General features: G+C 43.6%; 1 protein-coding gene across 3 annotated transcripts; it reads right to left on the bottom strand.

Annotated features, from left to right (window-relative positions):
- Window positions 1-606: 606 nt before the first annotated feature.
- LOC310880399 (histone-lysine N-methyltransferase SETDB2-like) lies at window positions 607-20,511 on the bottom strand. 3 transcript variants are annotated; one of them, XM_083796160.1, is made up of 15 exons: window positions 20,253-20,511; window positions 19,284-19,343; window positions 16,861-16,983; window positions 15,399-15,464; window positions 14,636-14,738; window positions 13,356-13,922; window positions 11,454-11,573; window positions 10,543-10,712; window positions 9,905-10,133; window positions 8,130-8,214; window positions 7,071-7,176; window positions 6,026-6,357; window positions 4,729-4,817; window positions 2,658-2,775; window positions 607-2,389 (listed from the first exon to the last, which is right to left on the bottom strand). In XM_083796160.1, coding segments are annotated over exons 1-14 (2,169 nt in total). In that variant the 5' UTR covers window positions 20,254-20,511; the 3' UTR covers window positions 607-2,389. The 3 variants fall into 3 exon arrangements, with proteins under 3 accessions (XP_083652286.1, XP_083652288.1, XP_083652287.1); XM_083796162.1 differs by lacking the exon at window positions 607-2,389 and having other exon boundaries at window positions 2,462-2,775; window positions 13,584-13,922; window positions 20,253-20,510; XM_083796161.1 differs by lacking the exons at window positions 607-2,389; window positions 20,253-20,511 and adding an exon at window positions 19,958-20,203 and having other exon boundaries at window positions 2,462-2,775.
- Window positions 20,512-20,831: the final 320 nt, after the last annotated feature.

The following is a 20,831-nucleotide window of genomic DNA, read 5'->3' as shown; positions in this document are numbered from 1 at the left end:
TTTCTGCACCAGCCCTGGGGGCTAGTGGGAGAGAAGAGCTGAGGTCTCATACTTCACAGAACAGTTCACAGGTCTGATCTCTCAGTGAAAGGTCCATTTATAAAAGGTTTAAACTCCTTGTATGTACTGAGCTTGTTGAGAAATCTGAGAGCATCCTGGAGATACAGGTAGCGCTGCTGACCCAAGCATGAAATCTTTCATGCTATGGTTTCCATTATACACCATCACCCCCTGCTCCTTCAGGTTAACACATTTAAGCATGTTTTGGTGCACACTTACCAATACACATACGCATAACATGCATTCAGGCAAGTAAAATCAAGTGCAGAGTTTAACAAAGTTGTACTTAAGAGCGAGTTTAATGCTTGTGACTTGAGGGTCCCTTCCCTCTTGCTGTGTCCTCCTACGCCACCAGAGAGATGAGATAGTGCTTCTAGAAGCACCTCCGTTTTCTTGGTATCCATATGCCCAAGGCAGTAGGTGCAGAGGCCTCTCTCCCTGTGTGGCATTTTTCAGGTTGAAGAAAATCCACTATGAACTCCCCTTCCCTCCTTCCTTCTCACTATAACACCACGACATTAAACCTGTCCAGCCCCTCTACCTTGGGACATAGACCACGCTGCTGTTTCTCTCACCAGACCAAATCACAGACATACGCAGCCTCTGTTTCACATCACAGCCATGATACCGACATGTGACCATGCAGGGAGCTCTTGAAAAACCATACGGCACCTGTAGCGCTCTTAATAGTGGTTACTGAGGAACCTGCATGGGAATCTCTCAGAGGTGTCAATGAGTAAGTGAACAAACTTTAGAGGAAGGCATCTGGTGGGTGATGGGTGTGACGAGCTCTATACGTCTTCTCTGAGCTGCCTTCACATGTTTACGCTTGAGACATTTCTGTAAGGACGCTCCTGGGCTGTAGTTTTGGCTGTGCCATGGAAGAGCAGGTTCACCATGGGGTACGTCGCCCTCCAACACAGGCCAGGGAGCCAGTTTCAGCCCTGCTCTGGAGCCAGTAAAACAGGAACACCAATGACAAAAAAAATCTGCTAATGGCTGAGCAAATACCAACAGAAATTACACGTGATCAGCCATGCACGGCCTCCAGAGTATTCTAACAATGAGAAAATTCAAGCTTCTGAAATTCATGAAGTTAAGATGAATTCCAGGACCAGCTTAAACTCCCCCTTCTTTGCACAAGGCTCCAAAAATATTCAGAAGCCTGCATACCCATGCCTTGCTCTTTTCCAGGAACACCATTACACACATGGCATTCAAGAAGGTCAAGGGCCTGGTCCCGCACTTGGGTCGTAACAACCCCATGCAGCGATATAAGCTTGGGGAAGGGTGGCTGGAAAGCTGCCCAGCAGAAAAGCACACACAGGTACCAGTAAACAGCCCGCTGAATGTGAGCCAGCAGCGTGCCCAGGTGGCCAAGAAGGCCAATGGCATCGTGGCCTGCATCAGGAGCTCGCATGGCCAGCAGGACCAGGAGTGTGACTGTCCCCTTGTACACAGCACTGTTGAGACAGCACCTGGAATATTGCGTTCAGTTTTGGGCCCCTCAGCATTAGAATGATGTTGAGCTGCTCAAGTGTGCACAGAGAAGAGCAACAAAGCTGGTGAAGGGACTAGAAAAAGACACTTGAGGAACAGCTGAGGGAACTGGGGCTGTTTAGTCTGGAGGAAAGGAGGCTGAGGAGAGACCCCATCGATCTCTACAGCTACCTGGAAGGAGGCTGCAGTGAGGGGGGTGTCTGTCTCTTTTATCCAGTGACAAACAGGAAACAGCCTCCAGTTGCACCAGGTGAGGTTTAGATTGGACGTTGGGAATAATTTCTTCATGGAGAGGTCAGTGGTCAAGCAGTGGAACGGACTGCCCTGAAGTGGTGGAGTTCCCATTCCTGGAGCTAAGGCGATGTGTGGACCTGGCCCTAAGGGACACGGTTTCAGGAAGAGACTCTGGAGTTCAAGGTGATCCTGAGCGCAAAGCAAGGACAGCTCTGGCTCACCTATCACCCAGTACACAACAGGGCACTGAAATGAGGCCCACTGGATTTCCAAGGATTTCACTGTGTGATAAACATGGACAGGGATGCAACCGTTTCTCTGCAGCACCAGCAGGACTTGCCCAGCTCACTCTGTAGCGTGACCACAGCTCTACGAGACTGTTCTGATTCATCTTACCACTGGATTCAGCAGGCTTAGGTATATTTAAAACATTCTTAACCCCCAAAACAGACAGGCTTGCATTCATATGAGTCTCAGAAAACTGAGTTTTGCTAACTCATCATTGCAGGAGGGCACAGGAAAACATCAACTAACCATTGCTCTGCGCCCATCAGGTTTCTGTTGCAGCCTGGAGAGAAGCATGAGTTCTTCCAGCCTGTGAAGGAAAGGAAGGGAGGGGAAAGATGAGGAGCACAGAAGTAATCTAAGAAACGGCTGATGCCTGTTCTTAAGACAGATATTTCTATTCCTGTAAACCATAAAAATGAAAATTAACTCTAAGTTTAAAAAACAATCAGATAAAAGGCATTTTTGTTCAATATAGTTAGCACCACAGGTTTGTTTAAGTGCACTGTTCACTGTACAGTCCCTTCCAGCATATAAATGTCCAGGTACATGAAGTGTTGACAGTAGGAAAGCTTGACCTATAAGGTTTTTTTCCTGCACGTCTGAACTCCACACTGGCAGGAAATCTCCATCTCTGGCATGCTTCCAGCCTCATAACCATAATCCCACGTGAGTTCGGTTCCAGCTTTCACATGCCTAAGAAATAAAATATTTGGTTGATTCGTTTGAACTCAGTGAAACAGGATTGCGTTCACCATTTGTCACCAACAACCCACATGCAAACCCCAAAAGCGCGTGGGGCAAAAGCATCATGCGTGCAGCTCAGAGAGAACCAAGAGATATAAGGAGTCCCTGGTACACGCTGCTTTGCCTATCAGAGCTATGGAGAGTGCAAATATCTGTAGCTAGAAAAAAAGAATTTATCAAGCGGTATAATAGAGCCAGAGTCTAAGCAACCAACTCTAACTTCCAGGCAAATTCTGGGGGGAAAAGTTAAAAGAAAAAAAAGGAAAAAAGCAGATAAGTGAACACATCTAAACGAGAGCACAGGCAGCTTTGTTCTTTTTACTGTGTACAGCCCATCGTTGTGGTTCAAATAGATCTCTAGGTGTACTGTGGATGAAGGGGATCATCTTTGGCTACATTTTAATGCAACTGCATCATTTACGTGCCCAAACCCTAAGATTCAAAGTTAAACACATGATCCTCAAGAACCAGCCCCTGTGACAAGTATATGAGAGAGGCCATTTGAAAATGTAGGAAATTCACTGCCCCAAACAAATGCCAAGTTAAATACTAAGATACTGAGGCACAACCAAGTGGAAAAAGCAATAAAATACAAGTATTACAAACAAGAGAGTAATTCTCTGATATTTCACAGAGGGTAAGATATAAGTGAAGTTCAGTGAATTATCAGGCAGCAGGCTGAGAACAAACAAAATGAGGACTTTTCAAGCGAAGCATAACTGCAATCTGGGACTTGATAACCTTAGGATGTTCCGGAAGCCAGAAACGTAAAAGAAATAAAAAGGTGACTGGGAAAGTTCACAGAAGACATAAAATTAAGCTCAATGATCCAGATGGAGCCCTTAATCTAGAAAAGTTGCAAAGGGGTGACTGCCAGAAAGCCAGAGGACAAGCCAAGGGAACATTCCTTCAACAACCGTCTTCCCTAAGCATCTTCTGCTGACCACTACTGCCTCTATCCTCTGGCCTCAATCCCCACTACACATTTCTTTACTGAGTACCTGAGCAAGAAAGATTCTAGCTAAACCACAACCTTTGTATTTCAGAAGCATTATCTTCAGAGCGCTTGGAAGCCCTCCTCACAGTGCAATCCACAGCATGTGCGTCAGCAGGGGACCAGGGGCTGGGCCTAGGGTTGCAAAGCTCCACAGAGTATCAGTGTTCTCCAGGATCCCTGTTTGTCTGGACTAAACTCTCCTCTCTGTTATAAATTCTCACCTAGCACTCCCGTTGTCAAATCCATCAGCTAACTTCAGTCATATCGTTAATCTTTCCTTTCCTGGGTTTAGCTGCCTCCTCCTTTCATCTCATTGGTGCCAGCTCTCTGTATCTCCCCTTCCTGCCATCCAGGAGGAGATAGCCACATTTTTTTTTGTCTTTCAGAGAAGTTCCACCTGAGTACCTTACTGCCACTTCCCCAAGACACGCTGCAGTACACAGAATGAGTCAGCTCGTTGGGCTCACAGAGAAAGCGCATCAGCCTTAAGAACCTGTATGCGCCGACCCTGCCCTCTGGGACACAGCTCTGCTGGGCATTCTTTGAGGCACGACACTGAGACCAACGAATCTTGGCTTTCTAAAGAACCATGAAAAATAGGTTAAATCTATGTTTCCACTGAAGATGGCAATGACCAAAATGGATGCATCAAAAGTCATTTCCACTCTTCACGTTGATTATCGCTAATGAGTTTTTTTTTTATTCAGTTTGCACTGAAACAACTGTATTTCTTCAGCCTTTAGTGAATAGTAAGAAGTCACTGGTAAGAAGGCAGTTCTACAGTTTCATGATCTAAATGTCTGCACCCTTAATATAACTTTTTCTTAATAATTAAGCACTGTTTTCTTCCCTAGTGCCTTGAAAAAAACACATTACATTTCCCAAAAAAATAAAATAAAAATCACCTGTTTGTGAAGAAAGCCACCCACGGGAAACTTCTGTTGTGAGTCTCTACAAACACGCTCTGTGCAAACAGATTTGGGCAGCAGCTGTGCTGTGAAACAGAATAGATGAATTAGAAAGAGTAAGTGACCCGGTCCTTGGCCAAAAGACCTGTTTTGTGTCAAGTATGTCACTGTTAGAGGTAGTTCCTTCCTCCCCTTTTCCAGTCAACACAATCTCCATTATTCAATGCCACTACCACTATTTTTTTGCTTTAACTATACCTCTTTAATTTATTTTTTTTTAATCTCCATCATATCATGGAAGTACCTTTGCCTAGGAAAATCGAGGTCATTTATCAAGCTGCCCTCCAGGAATTTATGGTGAGGAATCGTCTTTGATTCGGGCCGTACCACAAATAATCAGTATGTGACAGATGTTTCTCGATGTCAGTCAGGGGAGCAATTAATAGATGAAATGATTGCGTGCACTGGCGAAGAGATGAGATGCTAAACGTCATTCAGGTGCACGCAGGAACACAGGTATGGTGATGGGTGAAGAAGGAAGGTTTCAGCAAGATGCGCTATGCCAATCTTACCACCATACTGCCTCTGCAACGAGGAAATGCTCAAGTATATTCAAGATTTTACACTAAAATACGTATCGATGCCAATGGAGAAATAAGTTATTTGCTGAGCACATCCAGATGTATGCATAAAACATTCACCTTAGTTGGACTTTTGTTGGAATTCATTGCTATTTCCTCGAAAAGTCAAAGTTAAAAGACTTACTAACCAGGTATCTATCCAAGCATGACAGACCACTTTCTTAACATGTGATTTAACTATAGAGAAGTTTCCTACAAAATCACAACACTTACCTTAAATCAGCATAAGCCAGAATTTACAATGCTTTGGGAACAAGAAATGGGGCTGGGAGAAGGCTGGTAGTTCAAAATGTGCTATTTGATCTCTGGACAGCCCCTCTCCCCCCAGGAAGAGGTGCTATACTAAAATTCAGAAAACAGGTATCACTCATGACTTGGAAATCTTTCACTCTGGAATCTAGTGGTGCCAAAACCTACAGCTAGTATGTACCATGCATTACCTTACGGAAGCACTCACAGCTGGCAGGAACCTACCTTCTGTTCTGTCACTTCAGAGTGCAGGCAGTGCCACAAGCTGCCCTCACATGCACCCACCACGCATTTGGGTTATGTCAGGACAGATTTTTTTGCAAAAGCCTTCCAACTCATGCAAATCCATCATTTATTTATTCCAGCTAAGGCACGTAAGACAATGCATGCAACTTCTTACTTACGTTAAGAAAACGACCCACATTCCCTTCTTTCGTGGCATCCAGTATATAAATATTTTCTTCGTTAGCATTCTTCAGAAGCGACCCATCACTGTCAGCCTCCTTGCAAAACGTGCCTTGTTTTGACTGCCTGCGATTCTCCTCTTTGTGGTTAGCTTTTTGGGGAACATTTTTGGATGGCCTCATAACACGAGTGTCATCCAGCACATCCGACTTGCCGCAAGCAACACCCTGCAGAGACAGACTCTTCCTTTTGCATTCTGCACTGTCCGTGTCAGCAGGCTCGGTCTGTCCAGTTTTCACGGTATGGTCTTCCTTCTGCTGCTGAACGGATCCTGTCAATGGACATGGAAGTTATTTTTCAGTATTGCTTTGAAGCAAAAGCCTTTCCCTTGTTTGGCCCTGGCCTCTTATCCACCCACCTTTCTTTGTTCTCCAAAATACATTCAGCTTCCTCACTATTCGCTACAAAGCCTTAACGTAACTGCCCTTTTCCACACCTTTCATCACTTCTCTATCAAATTACTACGTTTCCCCTTGCATTGCCTGAAGCACTTGCCCAAGGCTCCTGTGAGTGACCCAAGTCTCTCCCTTCTTCTCAAATCCCACTCCAGACTGATTTCTTTTGCATGGCATTTTACCATCGTTCTCCTTAATTTCATTCCTGAGAGAATCACAAACTGGAATAAAGACAGAAACAAGATGCGTGTGCAAACAGCATCAGTTTCACATCGCCTCCCAAGGTTGAGCGCCCCCCGCCCTCCCCCTTACATCCTTTTCCCCACAGCTGCCCTGCATTTGAAAAACTGTTCTACAGACTGTTCACCAGGGCCCAAGATCAAGTTTGCAGGCAAAAGATTGCCTTGGAGCAATGGATGGGCTGTAATATGCAAGGCAGCAGTAATTTCTGTACTGCTGAGCTCCGCTAAGACAGCCTAAGCACTACGTGGACATCATCACCCTACTCTGAGAACAGGCCTGCACACATGCAAAGCCCACAGTTTACGAGTACACTAAGAGTGCAGTATTTACAGCTCTGCAAACCTACTTTTTCCTTTCTTTGTTCCACTGGTTAGTTTTGTTTTGCTTGACTGATGAGGCTGAGAACTATTATCTTCATCTGAGCTGGCACTGTGCACCAGTGTATCAACTTCCTTTAAACAGAATAAAAAATAAGTGAAAAGGCTGTGACGTACTGTTGCTGTATGCAACTCTGGGTCAACACAGGATAACAAATGGATTTTAGGACTCCAGGGCTTAAGTTTCAAACCTACTTGGCTATACACACGGCTATGACTGAGTTCCAAAGGTCCAAACATTTACTGCAATGCAACATGCATCTTAATTTCAAGTCATCCTTCAGAATAACCTGGAAGGAGTTCCCCATTCAATGTAATATTTACATTAAGTAGATAAGTGCAAACAATCTCACCAGGGTTTAAATGTTTTTGTATAAGCTGCTGAACCAAAGCCCAAATATGCTTTTTACGTGGTTTTAATAAAACAGAAGTGGCAAGATTTCTCGCCTCCCACTACAAGAAGGCAATCAGTTATGGGAGCACCAAAATGCACAGAACTGCCACATTTTTGCATGAAAACATCGTGTGCAATGGAGCCTGCAGAGTAAGTTCACACCAGCTTCCTTGCTTTGCATGTATTTACAGCACTTGACACCCTGGGGCAGATGAGATTCTCCCAACTGTGCCGCTGAGCTAACTCCATCCAGCTCTCGAGATTTTATTCCCTTCTTTTCCTGCTATGTCACTTTTCAGGGAGACATCACAAAAATATTAGCACTAACCCTGCAATTAGCTACAACGGGAGATGGAGGTGGAGAATCATTTATTGAGACTCTTGGCTGGAGCACCAGTGAAGGGTGAGGATGGAGAAACGAAGGATGTCATTAATGCCCTTCTCAGTGAAAGTGCTGAAGGGACGGTACTGGAGAAGGGATGGGGTATAGCTTCCAGCTCAGCTCACAGCGTGACAATCTCACGAAGAAAGTTTGGTAGAATTTAAGTGTGTAAGATGAAAAGGTCAAAATTGATGCTTATATTCAGCACAGTGAAAAGAAAATCCCTCTTTTAAAGCCACTTATGATTATTACCATTTGTAGCTGGCGATTACGAACAACAGCTATTCTAGTTCCAGGCCTTCTCACTGCGGCAACACTCGAATTCCTTGGGTGAACTCTGTGCAGAAAGTTCAAAAGGAAATCGCAAAAGACAAGATGACACATAAATAACTCTCACAACACACATTTCTCCAACAGCCTCTAGTACATTTAGAGCAGACCACGCCAGAACCTGCAGTCTTACTTTCACCCCAACTGCTTTTTGAGGAACTGGGTTAAGTTCTCAGTGGTGTTTATAAAACAGTTCAGCATACTTTTCTTGAGAGATAAGCAGCTGCTTGTACGTCCTCCTTCAGTACTCCCAAGAACCAAGCTTTCTGTTAACTATTATACCAAATCACCTCAAAACACAGCACCTACAGAGAGAGTTTTGCCTTTTTCCTGCCATCACTTTCAACACTTTTGACAGTGTAGCTTTCAAACAGGAAAACAAAACAGATGTGGGGATAAAGGATAGAGAGAGGGAATCAAAACATGGCAGATATAGAAAATACTCTCACACAAAAGAACTTCACATCACACTCTTTCACATCAGGAGAAGGTTGAGGAAGGATGGGAAACAGTCTTTGCCATATGTACTTAAAACATCAGAAGTCTCGTTTACTTTGATTATATTTAGACTGCAGTAGAAAATACCAGCTTCAACCTAATCAGAGCGTCCATACAGCATGTAGCAATAAGTAATAGCTCCTATTTAAGGAATTCTTCAAACTGAAATATTTACATGTATTTTCTTGCCATGAAAAAACATCGTATTTCTTTGGTCTACCAGTAATGGCCAAAAAATGCTATTCTTTAAGTCTTTCTTAAGATTTAAACCCCTTTGTAAATTCAGAAGTTGCAGTTGCCATAAGAAGTTGTAATATTTTAATATTATTATGATTACGCTGTTCACCCTTTTAAAGGCATCCTGCTTGGGTGAATGACATGTAGGGCTTAGCCCACTGATATTCTCTCAGAAGTTTTTTTCATGTCAGCTGGATTGGGTTTTGTTTTCTTTCAGGAGCCAGACTAGCAAATTCTTTGTGTGTCACATTTTTATATAGCTCCCATGTAAAACATTAATTTCCTTTCCTGAGAATAAAAATGAAATTTAAGATAGCAGCAGAGTAAAAACGAATTTAATATCATGCTTCCCTACAATTTAGAGGGGAAGCACTTAGTAAAAGTAAAATCTAGCAGATCACTGATAATTACTACAGCATGATATTGACAAAGCCACACATTATTTTGCTGTAATTTTATTTTAGGAGTCTTGTCAGGCTATGAGACCATAAATTGAAAACAGGATTAGAACTCCCGTGTAATTTACTGCAAAAGGAAGTCTGTTGTCAGACTCCTTACAAGAAAGGGTTGAAACTAGCAGGCCAGGTTTCGTTACAAAGAATAAGAGGTTTAGAAATTTGAGAGCAAAGCACAGGACAGTTAGTGGCTAATTTGTTATCAAATCCTTCAGTGTCATCAAGTATTTTTTAATCACTTCACTCTTTACAAATGATCCTGAAGAGATCACGTACAAATGGGATTTCTAGAAAATGATACGGGATACACACCATCAAGGAAATTAGCATACAGAAATAACTCTGTCCCACTAGAACAAATTAGGATTTAACCAAAAAATGTTGAGAAAGAAAAAGAAACATCCTCTGGCTGAGGGCATTCAGTTCTACAGTAAACTGTATATAGGACTTTCTAGAATACAAGAACATAAAGTTTTGCTATTCTTACATTTCCTCGGGTAAACTTACTCAGATGATTCATCTTCATTATCCACAGTCTGAGACAAAGATTCCTGCTTCTCAAGAACATGATCTTTGCCAGTCTGCACTAGTTCAATCTCAGAATCTGAGCAACTGGAGTCAAGTTTCCTTTTTTTGGAAAAAACGCCGCGCCTGCTGTCATTCACAGCGCTCTCCTCTTTCTTGTCTTGACTGGCACCTCCCAATACTTGAGCTTCAGTTCTGCTCATTAATCTGCCTGGAAGAAAAATGACTTTTTTTTAAGATTGTTTCTTTGCTAAGATGGGTCACGCTGTATCAGTTCTAACTTACATGAAAGGCAAGAGCATTATTTTGAAAGCAAAATTTCAATGCATTTATACTGAAGGAAAACTAGCCCTGGCATAGGATGCATGGACCTGTGAAGGGAAAAAAAGTCAAGTCTGAGATGGGCAATGCTCTAGAACCTTTTGAATTCGTCTGGCACCATTACATTGCAGAGTTCTTCAAAGTTCTGTCTGTTCGATCATCTGCAAGTTAAGATCACAGTGGCTCACTTCTCTTCCAACACTCTATTTCCCTGTTGGGTTCTCAAAGAAATTCCAGGGCACAGGCCACAGGGGAGGGAGAATTATGCTATAAATCTTCCCTAGGTCACTTTCTGTTACCTGAGTAAGTACAAACAAACGTCCCCTTGTCGATATCATCCAGGCAGCGGACGCCCCAACCCTTCTTCTCTGTGTTGAACACCTGCAGGCGAACTTGAATGCCATGCTGTACAACCCTGTTCTGACACATCATCTTGTCGCACCTGCACAACACGCTACACTCATAAATTCTGTCAAGAGAAAACAAAACACAACATAAAAGAATGCATTACCAAAGCGAAGTTGCCATTATAAATTTCCCTCCTGAGCACTAAGCAATAAGGCAGTTGAATGAAAAGAAAGACCCTGGCTAAAACTGATTGTGCAGTGCTCTGAAGCTCATGACTACTGACTCATCGATTTTAAGAGTTGGACAGATTTTTTATAAGGACACAAGAAAAATAAATGCTACTTTTTTATTTTACAAGAGTAAGTCACACAGATGAAGAAATCTTTATGAAATACCTCATTCTATGATTGAGCAGAGTTTAGCAAAGACAACCTGTCTGCTGAGACCTCACTGTAGCTGTCAGGAGTTTTAGGATTTAAACAAATGCCACTAGAAGAATTCGCAACTGTGCTTTTTTCCATCTGTCTCTGGGTGCACTGGCAGCTTTAATCCTGTACCCCAACCAGAAGTCAACGCTGCACAGCAACAAGGACTGAAAAGGGAACAATATTATTGGGAACAATAATTTGTTTCCTCCATCACCTGTGCACAAACACAGGGCACCGTCAAAAAGCCACAGTAATCTGCAGTACAAAAGTGTTTTTTCCCCCATCATTACTCAAGTCAGTCATTATTTCTGCCCAATCCATCCTGACTTGCCAGTAACACTGGGACAAAAAATGAAGGTTTCAGTAATCCAGAAACACTACAGGAGTAAAGCAAAGGTATACAAATAAAATAGTAATTATTAGTTCTTTCTTACCCACTCGGAACAGGCCCTTCCAGTCTTTTATAGCTGTATCCACGAGAAGTTTTAGTACTTGGAGACAGAGAAACTTTATGACAGCCTCTTGCAGTTAGCTGTAGGCACGCACATTTTGACCTAGAAGATAAAAGTAAAACATCACATGGAAAACAGAATCTATTTGAAGCTGTGTAAATCAAGTTTACATCATTTAAAATGTACTTGACTATATGCACAAACATATTATTTTTAATTACAAACGGGACATAATCAAATTGATTGAATGAAGGAATGAGAATGACCTGTTCTGGCACAGCATCCTGGTCTGCTAGCCACTACTCCATCACCTTCCTCCCGCTCTGGTGGAGGAAGTGAAGAATTCCACAGTGCCCACTGAAGAACTCCAGCAGTAATGCTGACTCTCACATCTTATGACAAATCCAAAGACTCGCAGGCTTTGTGCGAGCAGCAACTGGACAAATCCTGACTCCCCCAAAGTATCTCAGCTCTTGGGGAAGTTGAGCACACAGAAGGAGCATGCTATGTGCTAGCCGTTCCCCACTGCTCTACGTAATCTGAATAACTGAAGCTTCATTAATATACTGCACGCCAGTATCTGCAACTGCCCCAGCTACCAAAAATACAAAATGGATTCAAGAACAAGGCAACACCTCCGGGCAGAGATCAGGTTAAAGACAAACACCCTTCAGGGAAGTGGACAAATACCCCACAAGAAAGCAGGCAGCGTTACTGCTAAGCTCAGATGTGAACTGTGGCAGTTTCCCGCAGAGCAATACGCGGTCCGGAGCTACAAGGCTTCAGAAAGAGATAGTAACGAGCAACATCACTGGAACATTTTAGGGACGTGGTTTAGTGGGTGACACTGGTGGTAGGGGGATGGTTGGACCAGATGATCTTGGACGTCTTTTCCAACCTTAATGGGTCTGTGGTTCTAACTGTCCAGAGCATAAACGTGTCCTGTGACCATGGCGTTTTATAGCTGTTGTTTAGGAATGAGGAAGGATGGGATGTAGAGATGGCGAATGGGGGTTTCTTCCTCTGCCTTAAGTAACCTCCCATGGCCCACACGACTGATCTCCCCAGGCTGCCCAGTCCCAGCCCTGAAGGATACCATCCCAGAGGGACCTGCAGCTGAAGTTGTCATGAAGAATCCCTGTCTGCCAGAAAAATGAGCCTTCCTCTGCTAGTACACGACTCTCCCTTCCCCACTCCTTTCCCAAAGCCGAGATCTGCTTTCCAGCTCCACTTGAAGAAGCACTGCCCATTTGGGAAGGAATATAAAGGAACATAATCCTTCTCTTGCTCATTTCTTTCCCTACAACAGATGCTGGGCAGGTAGGAGCACCCAAGTTCTGGAGGAGACAAAGACCCAGTTGTTTCAGTCAACGCAGAGCACAAGACAACTACTGCAGAAATCCCAGCAGCATCGGCCTTTCATTATTTGGCACTGCTTGGTACTGTGCACCTTCGTGCTTCCAACATCCCCCTAACACTGACACATCATACATTACACAGAATCACGGAACTGTCGGGGTTGGAAGGGACCTCGAGAGCTCACCGGGTCCAACCCCCCTGCCACAGCAGGTTCCCTAGAGCAGGCTGCCCAGGGAGGCGTCCAGACGGGCCTTGAATATCTCCAGAGAAGGAGACTCCACAACCTCCCTGGGCAGCCTGTTCCAGTGCTCCGTCACCCTCACCGTGAAGAAGTTCTTTCGCATGTTGGTGCGGAACTTCCTGTGATCCATCTTGTGGCCATTGCCCCTCGTCCTATCCCCATAAACCACTGAAAAAGAGGCTGGCCAAATCCCTCTGTCTCCCACACTTCAGGTATTTAAAGACATTGATAAGATCCCAAATGTCTTCCCCACTGTTTGCCTGGGACTCAGTTTTTCCACTTACCTATCGATGCAGCCATCTGTGCAGTCACACGAGTCAAGAAACATGGTGGATAAATTGTTGAGATAATACCCACGGGGCCACGATGCCCTCCGATATTTAAAATAAGGTAATCGCGCGCGGTCAATATCGTTACAGAAGGAGACGGGCACAGACTCAGCTCCATTGCTGATATCAAAGTCATACACAAGGGGTTTGGGATTTACAGTGTTCCTGCCCAGCAGTACGTACGTGTTGAAAGAGAAGTGATCAATAAATAAGAAATTGCATTCTGTTTCAAAGAGGTAATTTTGCACGTCTTGGAAGCTTCTCAGACTCCTGCCACAAGGAGCTTTGTAATTCACATCCAGTGTTTTCGAAAGGCAGTCTGCTTTTGCGTGGCGTCTTTCAAAGTGAAGCAGGATTGGGATCTTCAGAGGATTTTCACCTTTGTAGGAGCTTACTGCTCTGTTGGTGAGACACGCACTAGAGCACTTGTGGTTCTGATACTGGGGGCTTAAAGGTACAGATCGAATTTCACTAGATGCTTCTTTGCTCCCCGAATCCAATTCTTCCATCTTCTCCTTTTTGCTATTTCGAATGAAAAAAAAGAAAAAAACGGCATCTCAGACAACCAGTAAAACAACCTGTCTTCTAGTGGTTCAGCATTATTACTGTGGGAAAGTAACAGCCCACTGCTGGAAGGCCAAGGGTTTCACTGAACGACCGTCTGCATCACGCAACATGGCCTGACGCCATATGAAGACACACAGCGCCATCCCAAATAAAGGACAGCAGCAGCTCCTGCCCAGAAAGAGCTTACGTACTAGAAGACTGAAACAACATTCATAAAAAAGAATTAAAAAAACAAGGAACAGTACACCTTTGCCTCCATCTTCCAGCTACTACCTGAGCATAACTACAAAGACTCATTTGCCTAACAATCCACAGCCTGTGAAACCCTGAGAACTGAACTCAAAACTTTTAAGTCCCAGCCCCGGTAGCCCTGGAAATACTCATGGAACTTCATTCGGATCTAAATGCCCTGTTTTATTCTGCAGGGTTCTCAGGTGGCATATTAAACAAGTCTACTCAACACCTCAGGTTTTGATCTTGCAGGCCATCTTGGCCATGTAGGCCAAGTTAAAAATATTTTTCCTTTGAAAATTGTCAGGATTCAAAGTTGATTTTAAAACAATGAATTTAAAAATTCCAGAGTGAGACTGAATACTCTCTCAAGTGCAATAAAGACATGTAGACTAACGAGCTTTGCTAAATTGGAAGTATTAAATAAATACACTGACCTTTGAGAACCTTCTGCTGAGTTTGCAGTGCTGGCATCTGTAAGAAGCCGATGCAATTTAGGTTTGATTTCCTGTGCACCATCTCCATCAACCACTTCGCTTGCTGAAAAAATGTGGAATATAAGCAAAAACATCAGTAATCTAAATTTATAATCAAACTTACTTCCCTTATTGAAGAGAGAATTGCCAGAATACATTAAAGACAATGCACTGCTATGAACTATAGCTAACAGAGCATGCTGACAAGTTCCCTACTAAAAAGAAACTACTTTTTGAACTTATACAGAAGTAATGCGTTTGCATAAAGAGGTGTGTGAGCAGCTCTCCCTCACACACACTCTCCTGCTTTCTCTCCTGTTTCTTTTCTCCATCCCCCCTTCCCCCTGCCATTTCCCTTCCTCCCAGCCATTCCCTTGCCCCAAAGGAGGAAATTTAGGTTAGGCGTGCATCGACAAATTTGAGACAGAAATGCATTGCAAAGATCTTCCCCCTTTTTGCCAACCACCACATGACTTGTGCATTAAAATCTCCCATGTAGCTTTCAAAGTGCACAGAGGTAACACATATAGGAAACATACAGATTTTTCTTCACTATTTGAGGTAAAAGGATGCCACGGTTTAGTTTTTTTTTCCTCTGTTTGCAATGCCAACGGGCTTCTGAGATCTATATTATTCACTTCAAAACCAGGAAATAAACTCCTCGTACGTAAAACAAAAGAAATTCAAGCCACAGAACAAATAAATACAATCAAGATGCACATACCGTTTGTCAAAGTTAAAAGATCCCCTAGATTAGCTTCGTTCACCAGTGCCCAAGCCTGCCAGCATTCTAGGTTACAAAGAAACAAAACAGATATTAAGGACAGTGACAATAGGGACTGCTAAAAGGTAAAATGAACCTTAAGTCCTCCAGAAACATCGTTTCCGGACTATGCTAATCTAGAGCATTGCAACACTCAGACTATTACAAACTTTTGGCACTGCAGTCCTAGCAGGATGCATCCCAATACGCACATCCAGGAGCTGCAATGAAGTCACAGCTCACGCTAGCAATTGTGAACCAGAACTGAACATCCCCTGCCTTCTGCAAAGCTGCTGGAATGCTTTTAAACACGCCAAGCCCAGCAGCCTCCAGAGGCAGTAATACGTGTAAATACAAATTAATGTAAGTTTCTCTCTTTACTTTGTCACTAGATTGGTCATCTCCCACCAAAAAAGGGCTGAATCTTGTCAGGCCAAATTAATGCTACTCGTAAGTTGCTGGGCACGGCCTTCAGACTGTAAAAACACGAAGAAGACTCCTTCTGCCTCAACCTGTTGCCCCATGCAATAAACATCACAAGTTGACAGAAATGACAGTAAAATCCATATTAACAATTTAGCTTTGAATCTTTACAGAACAAAGCATAGAATGTACAAATTTAAGTACCTCACAGTCTCATTGCATCATCTGGGGATTCAAGTTCAACTTTTAGCTCTGCAATTCTGGAATATTTCCTCACAAAAATCAAGACATAGGAACGCAAGTTCACAAAAAAAAACACCGCACCAATTTAGAGCAAGCACCAAAATGCAGAGTTTAAAAGTGTCTTACACTGCTGTGCATTTTCTTGCACAGAAGAAGCAGTAAGTTGCACAGATTATTAAATCACCGAAGTAAATAAAAATGAAATAATTTCTAAGTTAAATAGACCAGTTAAAAAAAACAAAACAAACAAAACCACCTGTGTACTGCTCCAGGCTTACCAAACTCCCAATTTTGATGCAGATAAAGAAAACTTATTACCATGAAAATCAGGAGCAATCTTATAATGCATTACTGTTACCAGTTTCTCCAACATGAAATAGTACTTACAAGTCTATCATCTCACCACAAACCCATTCAATTCACTGAATCAGCCTTAAAGGCTAAAACTTTTGGAGATGAACAAAGCACAAGGCACTGGAGATATTTCATTACTTCTCAAGAATAAACATTCCTATTCTGTGTGCGTAAAAAAAAAAAAAACACTTTGAAAAAGCACAGGGGCAAAACGATTATATGGCAAAATGCATCTGAAATGTTTTTTGTTTTTTTTTTAGAAACATTTTAAAAATTGCTTAAAAAAGCCAACTGCTAAGGAACAAACTCAGAGATCTGAATTGTGGCAGGTATCACGCAGCCCTACACGAAATATGCCACAGCTCAGTTGCAGTCCTGCTGAACCATTACAAGGATTTCAAACCTTGGTTTGTGGCAGTTCCATTCTTGATCTTTTCCTTTAGCAACAGCAGGACTTCTTGCACCTGCTCAAATATGATGTCTACTCTTCTATTTCCCATTTGGGTCCAAAACGCCTTCAAATCACCTGAAATACAAATTTCCATTTACAAGTCTGTACAGCTCCCAAGAAGTCTAAAAAAGAAGAGTAGTTCTTAATGGACTTTTCAGAGGCTCATAATCATTTCAGTGGGATGCAGGGGCCCAGCACTTCTGAAAAATCTGGCAAGAAACTTTTTTTTTTTTTTGAAAGTCGATTCCTAACCCTAATCATGAAAACAAAACAGAAATCTAGTGATGAACTGGAGTGACTTCTGATGGTCCATGAAACTCCTTCAAATAATTTTTCAAGCATGTCTACAAAGGGTGCTCTGGAAGCCTTTCTCCAAATACTAACAAATTAATTCCACTATGAATTAGTCATCAATGAAATCCATAGAAGTGACAAAGGAGAATATTTTCAACTGAACGAACTGAACAGATTACTAAAGAAAAATTTGGATTTTTTTTTAAAGCAATGACCTTCCTTAGCTATATAAGATGATTGTCCTGTTCCCTTGATCTCTTCAGTAAGCTTTCTAGGGGAAAAAACGCTGACCATATTCTCAGATAACAGCAGTTTGGCAAATTTTGCTTACCAAGTTATATTAGTTGCAGTGAATAATATTCCACTTATATCATACCTCCATTAGAAATATTTAAAAGAATATTTTGCTAAAAGAATAAAAAACAAAATTAAGCCACCAGTTAGAACCTGATTCATCACACCTCTTCTCTTCCAAGCATACGTATTTGTGGTACTAAGCCCATTCATGAAAGCTGTTAAAGTATTAGTACGTCTTTGGCAAGGACACTAAAAAGAGAATATGATTCAGTGTGTCACCAGACCATGCCAGAAAATGGAATGTACTCTCTGTTGTGGTTAACATTTCTCTTCTTCAAATATCAAGCACAAAAGAGTAAATAAAACCGTTTTCCCACCCCATTTCAAGAGTCCACTGTCACCATCCTAGGTTTATCGCCTGCTTTCAAGATGGCAAGTTTTGGCTAGCAGACTTATGATACCACAAGTATCACAAGTAATCAGATGTGGCTTTCTTGTAAAGCTTGCCAAGTATTTTTTCAATTTTTCTTATCAGAGAATGACTTCCATTGCTCAGTATAACAGAAACTGAGTAACACTACGTCAGTAGAGAGCCAGTGGTTACCCACAAAAGCATCATGACAAAGCCAAGAAAGTAACAACCTTTTGTCAGCAGCAGTTAAAAGCTTAACATTAAATATAAACAGGAACATAGAAAGTACTTCACTTGTAAAATGACTGATCTGGCACTGACTCTCAACACTATTTAGTGAGCTTTTATATTCACAGAAATACTAAAAAAAGGCGGAAAGAGCAAAGTCACACTACAAAAAAAGGCTACAATGCCTCTTGGAATCCCACGTTACTGCTCCAAGAACCAAAGTGCGCCCTGGGCCATTCCCACCCTTTTGCTGTGCATAACAGTATCACAAATTTAAAGTACTGAGGAACAAGCGTATATAAGACCCCCGTTTAAAAAAACACATTCAGAAATGCTAGTAAAAAGTTCCACCATTGCCGATTAAAACTGCTGCCATTACATCTCATCTGTTTTCAGACACTGCAATATGGTTATTGTATTTGGATAGCACTGGTGGACAGACCACTTCAGAGGATGGATGACAGAACAGAGTCTTTCATTTCTTGGCCAGTTTTAATCTTGTGTAGGCCAAAAGCAAACAGACCACATCGTTACTACGTGCGTGCTTGTCACTCACCTTGGAAACGCTCCAATTCTCATGCCGGAGTGCTCTGAAACTCCAGCAGCAAAAGCTTGGTTTTGCACGGAGACACCGCATGTGAAGCTCATGGTATCATTTTCCATTTCAAAAAAAAAAAAAAAGAGATGTCCACACCATTCAGGACAGGGAACGACCAGACACAGGATGGGTCTATTTTGTCAGCCTTCAAACTGGTCTCACCAGCTGGTGACTCAGGGCGTGCGCTGACATCTGGTGGCAATACCCTAAGTCAGCTTTAGAAGTATTTCTAGAAGGATTTTCTTTTCCCCTCTATAGGATCTTTGTGGCCATCTCTCTTTTTTTTTTTTTTTCCCCAGCATTGTGTGGGAGCAGCTAGATGTTAGAGCAAGAAAAGAGGAGCCAAAGCCAGGGCTACGTATGCCAGCTACCAGTAAAAATACTTGGGTGAGCATTTCCTATGGAGTACCTGTAGGACTCACACACATCTTATTTATACACCATGAAAGGTAAAACTATTGTCATCCGCGTACCACTTTCATACTAGAAGTGGTGCTAAATATATTCCACCTTCTCCTTTCCCTCCATAAGTCTCAATTATACTACCTTCATTTGTCTCTTTCCTGGAACTGGTACGATTCTCCTCTTCAAGGCAGTTGTACAGCACTGCAAGAGGTGCAGAATGGACACATTAAGAGCTCAGATAAGAAATTAAAACGTTTGTTGGTACTTTTTCAAGAGTTATACAAGGGGATACCTACAGTGGGAAACTGTGAGAACACTGTGGGAGAAAGGATTATAGAACCATAGAATCATTAGGGTTGGAAGAGACCTCCAAGATCATCAGGTCCAACCACCCACCTACCACCAGTGTCACCCACTAAACCATGTCCCTAAGCACCACGTCCAACCTTGAACACCCCCAGGGACGGTGACTCCACCACCTCCCTGGGCAACCCGATTGTGGTGAAACAGCCATCCCGCTTTCAAAGCTACGCACCAAAACCTATCTGAAGAACATTCACAGGAAATGAGTGGTGAGGACCATTTTTTTAAACATACACAGCTTATCACCCTTAAAACACGAAGCTGTGATGAGGTGGCCCATACAATCCAACATGTTCAGCTAAACCTAAAAACCACCCGCTTCCTGTTAGCTCACATTTCTTTTTTTTTTTTTAATTAACGTTGTCACTACAGTTGTCGCTACAGCTGTAGAACAACAAAACTTGCACACTCAGGAAAGAAAAACGCCTGTTTTAGGCGAGAAATTTACCGACCCTGCTTCGCAACAGACGCAATACAGAGCAAGGATCTGGCGGACTAAACGAAAGCCCAACTGAAGGCGCTGTGTTTCTGGCTGCCACCACAAACGGCACAGCACGGCACACCCCCGGCACAGCGAGCCCTCAGCCTGCTCCAGGCAGCTCCCACACACCAGCCCCGCGTGCGGGCGCCTCAGCCCCTGGGTCTGACTGGGGGCAGAGCCTCATAATGCAATTTCCTACAAAAAAACCTCCTCACAGGACGTGCCTGCGGGCTGTCGGGGCATGCGTTTGTTTATTTAAGGCTTACTTCTTTCGCCTTGCGTCTGCTAGGGCTGCTCTAGCCTTCTTCCCGTTCCTCCTCCTCCTCCTCCTCCTCCTGAGGGCAGCCGAGGGCTGAAACAGGAGCAGATCATAGAATCGTTAGGGCTGGAAAAACTCACGGCGCTGCTCCGCTGACACAAACCCCCTCAGAGCCTCTCGGGGGCCCCGTCGAAGTGATGCCGGTCGCCTTCCTCCCCCTCCCCCTCCTCTTCCTCCTCCCCCCCCGTCAGCCGCCCCGCCCCCGACCGCCAGGGGGCGCCCCCCGCCCGGAGCCGCGCATGCGCCGAGGGCATCCCGCCTCCCCTCCCCGCTGTAATGGCGGAAGGAGGGCGGGGAGGTGGCACCTCCTCGCTACTGCGCGTGCGCAGAGCCGGCCCCGGCCAATGGGGGCCGCGCTGGAGGAGGGGGTGACGGGGGGCAGAGCAGGGAGGTGCGGCCGCCATCTTGGGGGTGGGCGTGGCTTGCCCGGGGTGGGCAGGGTGGTGGGGGGGGCGCCGCCATTTTGGGGGGAAAGGGGGTGGGGTGGGGTGTGGGGGGGTGTGTGGAGGGGGAGCGGTGGCGTCTC

This window comes from Anser anser, assembly GCF_964211835.1.
Source record: "Anser anser genome assembly, chromosome: 1".
Taxonomy (NCBI): Eukaryota; Metazoa; Chordata; class Aves; order Anseriformes; family Anatidae; genus Anser; species Anser anser.
This window is presented reverse-complemented; position numbering and strand designations above follow the sequence as displayed.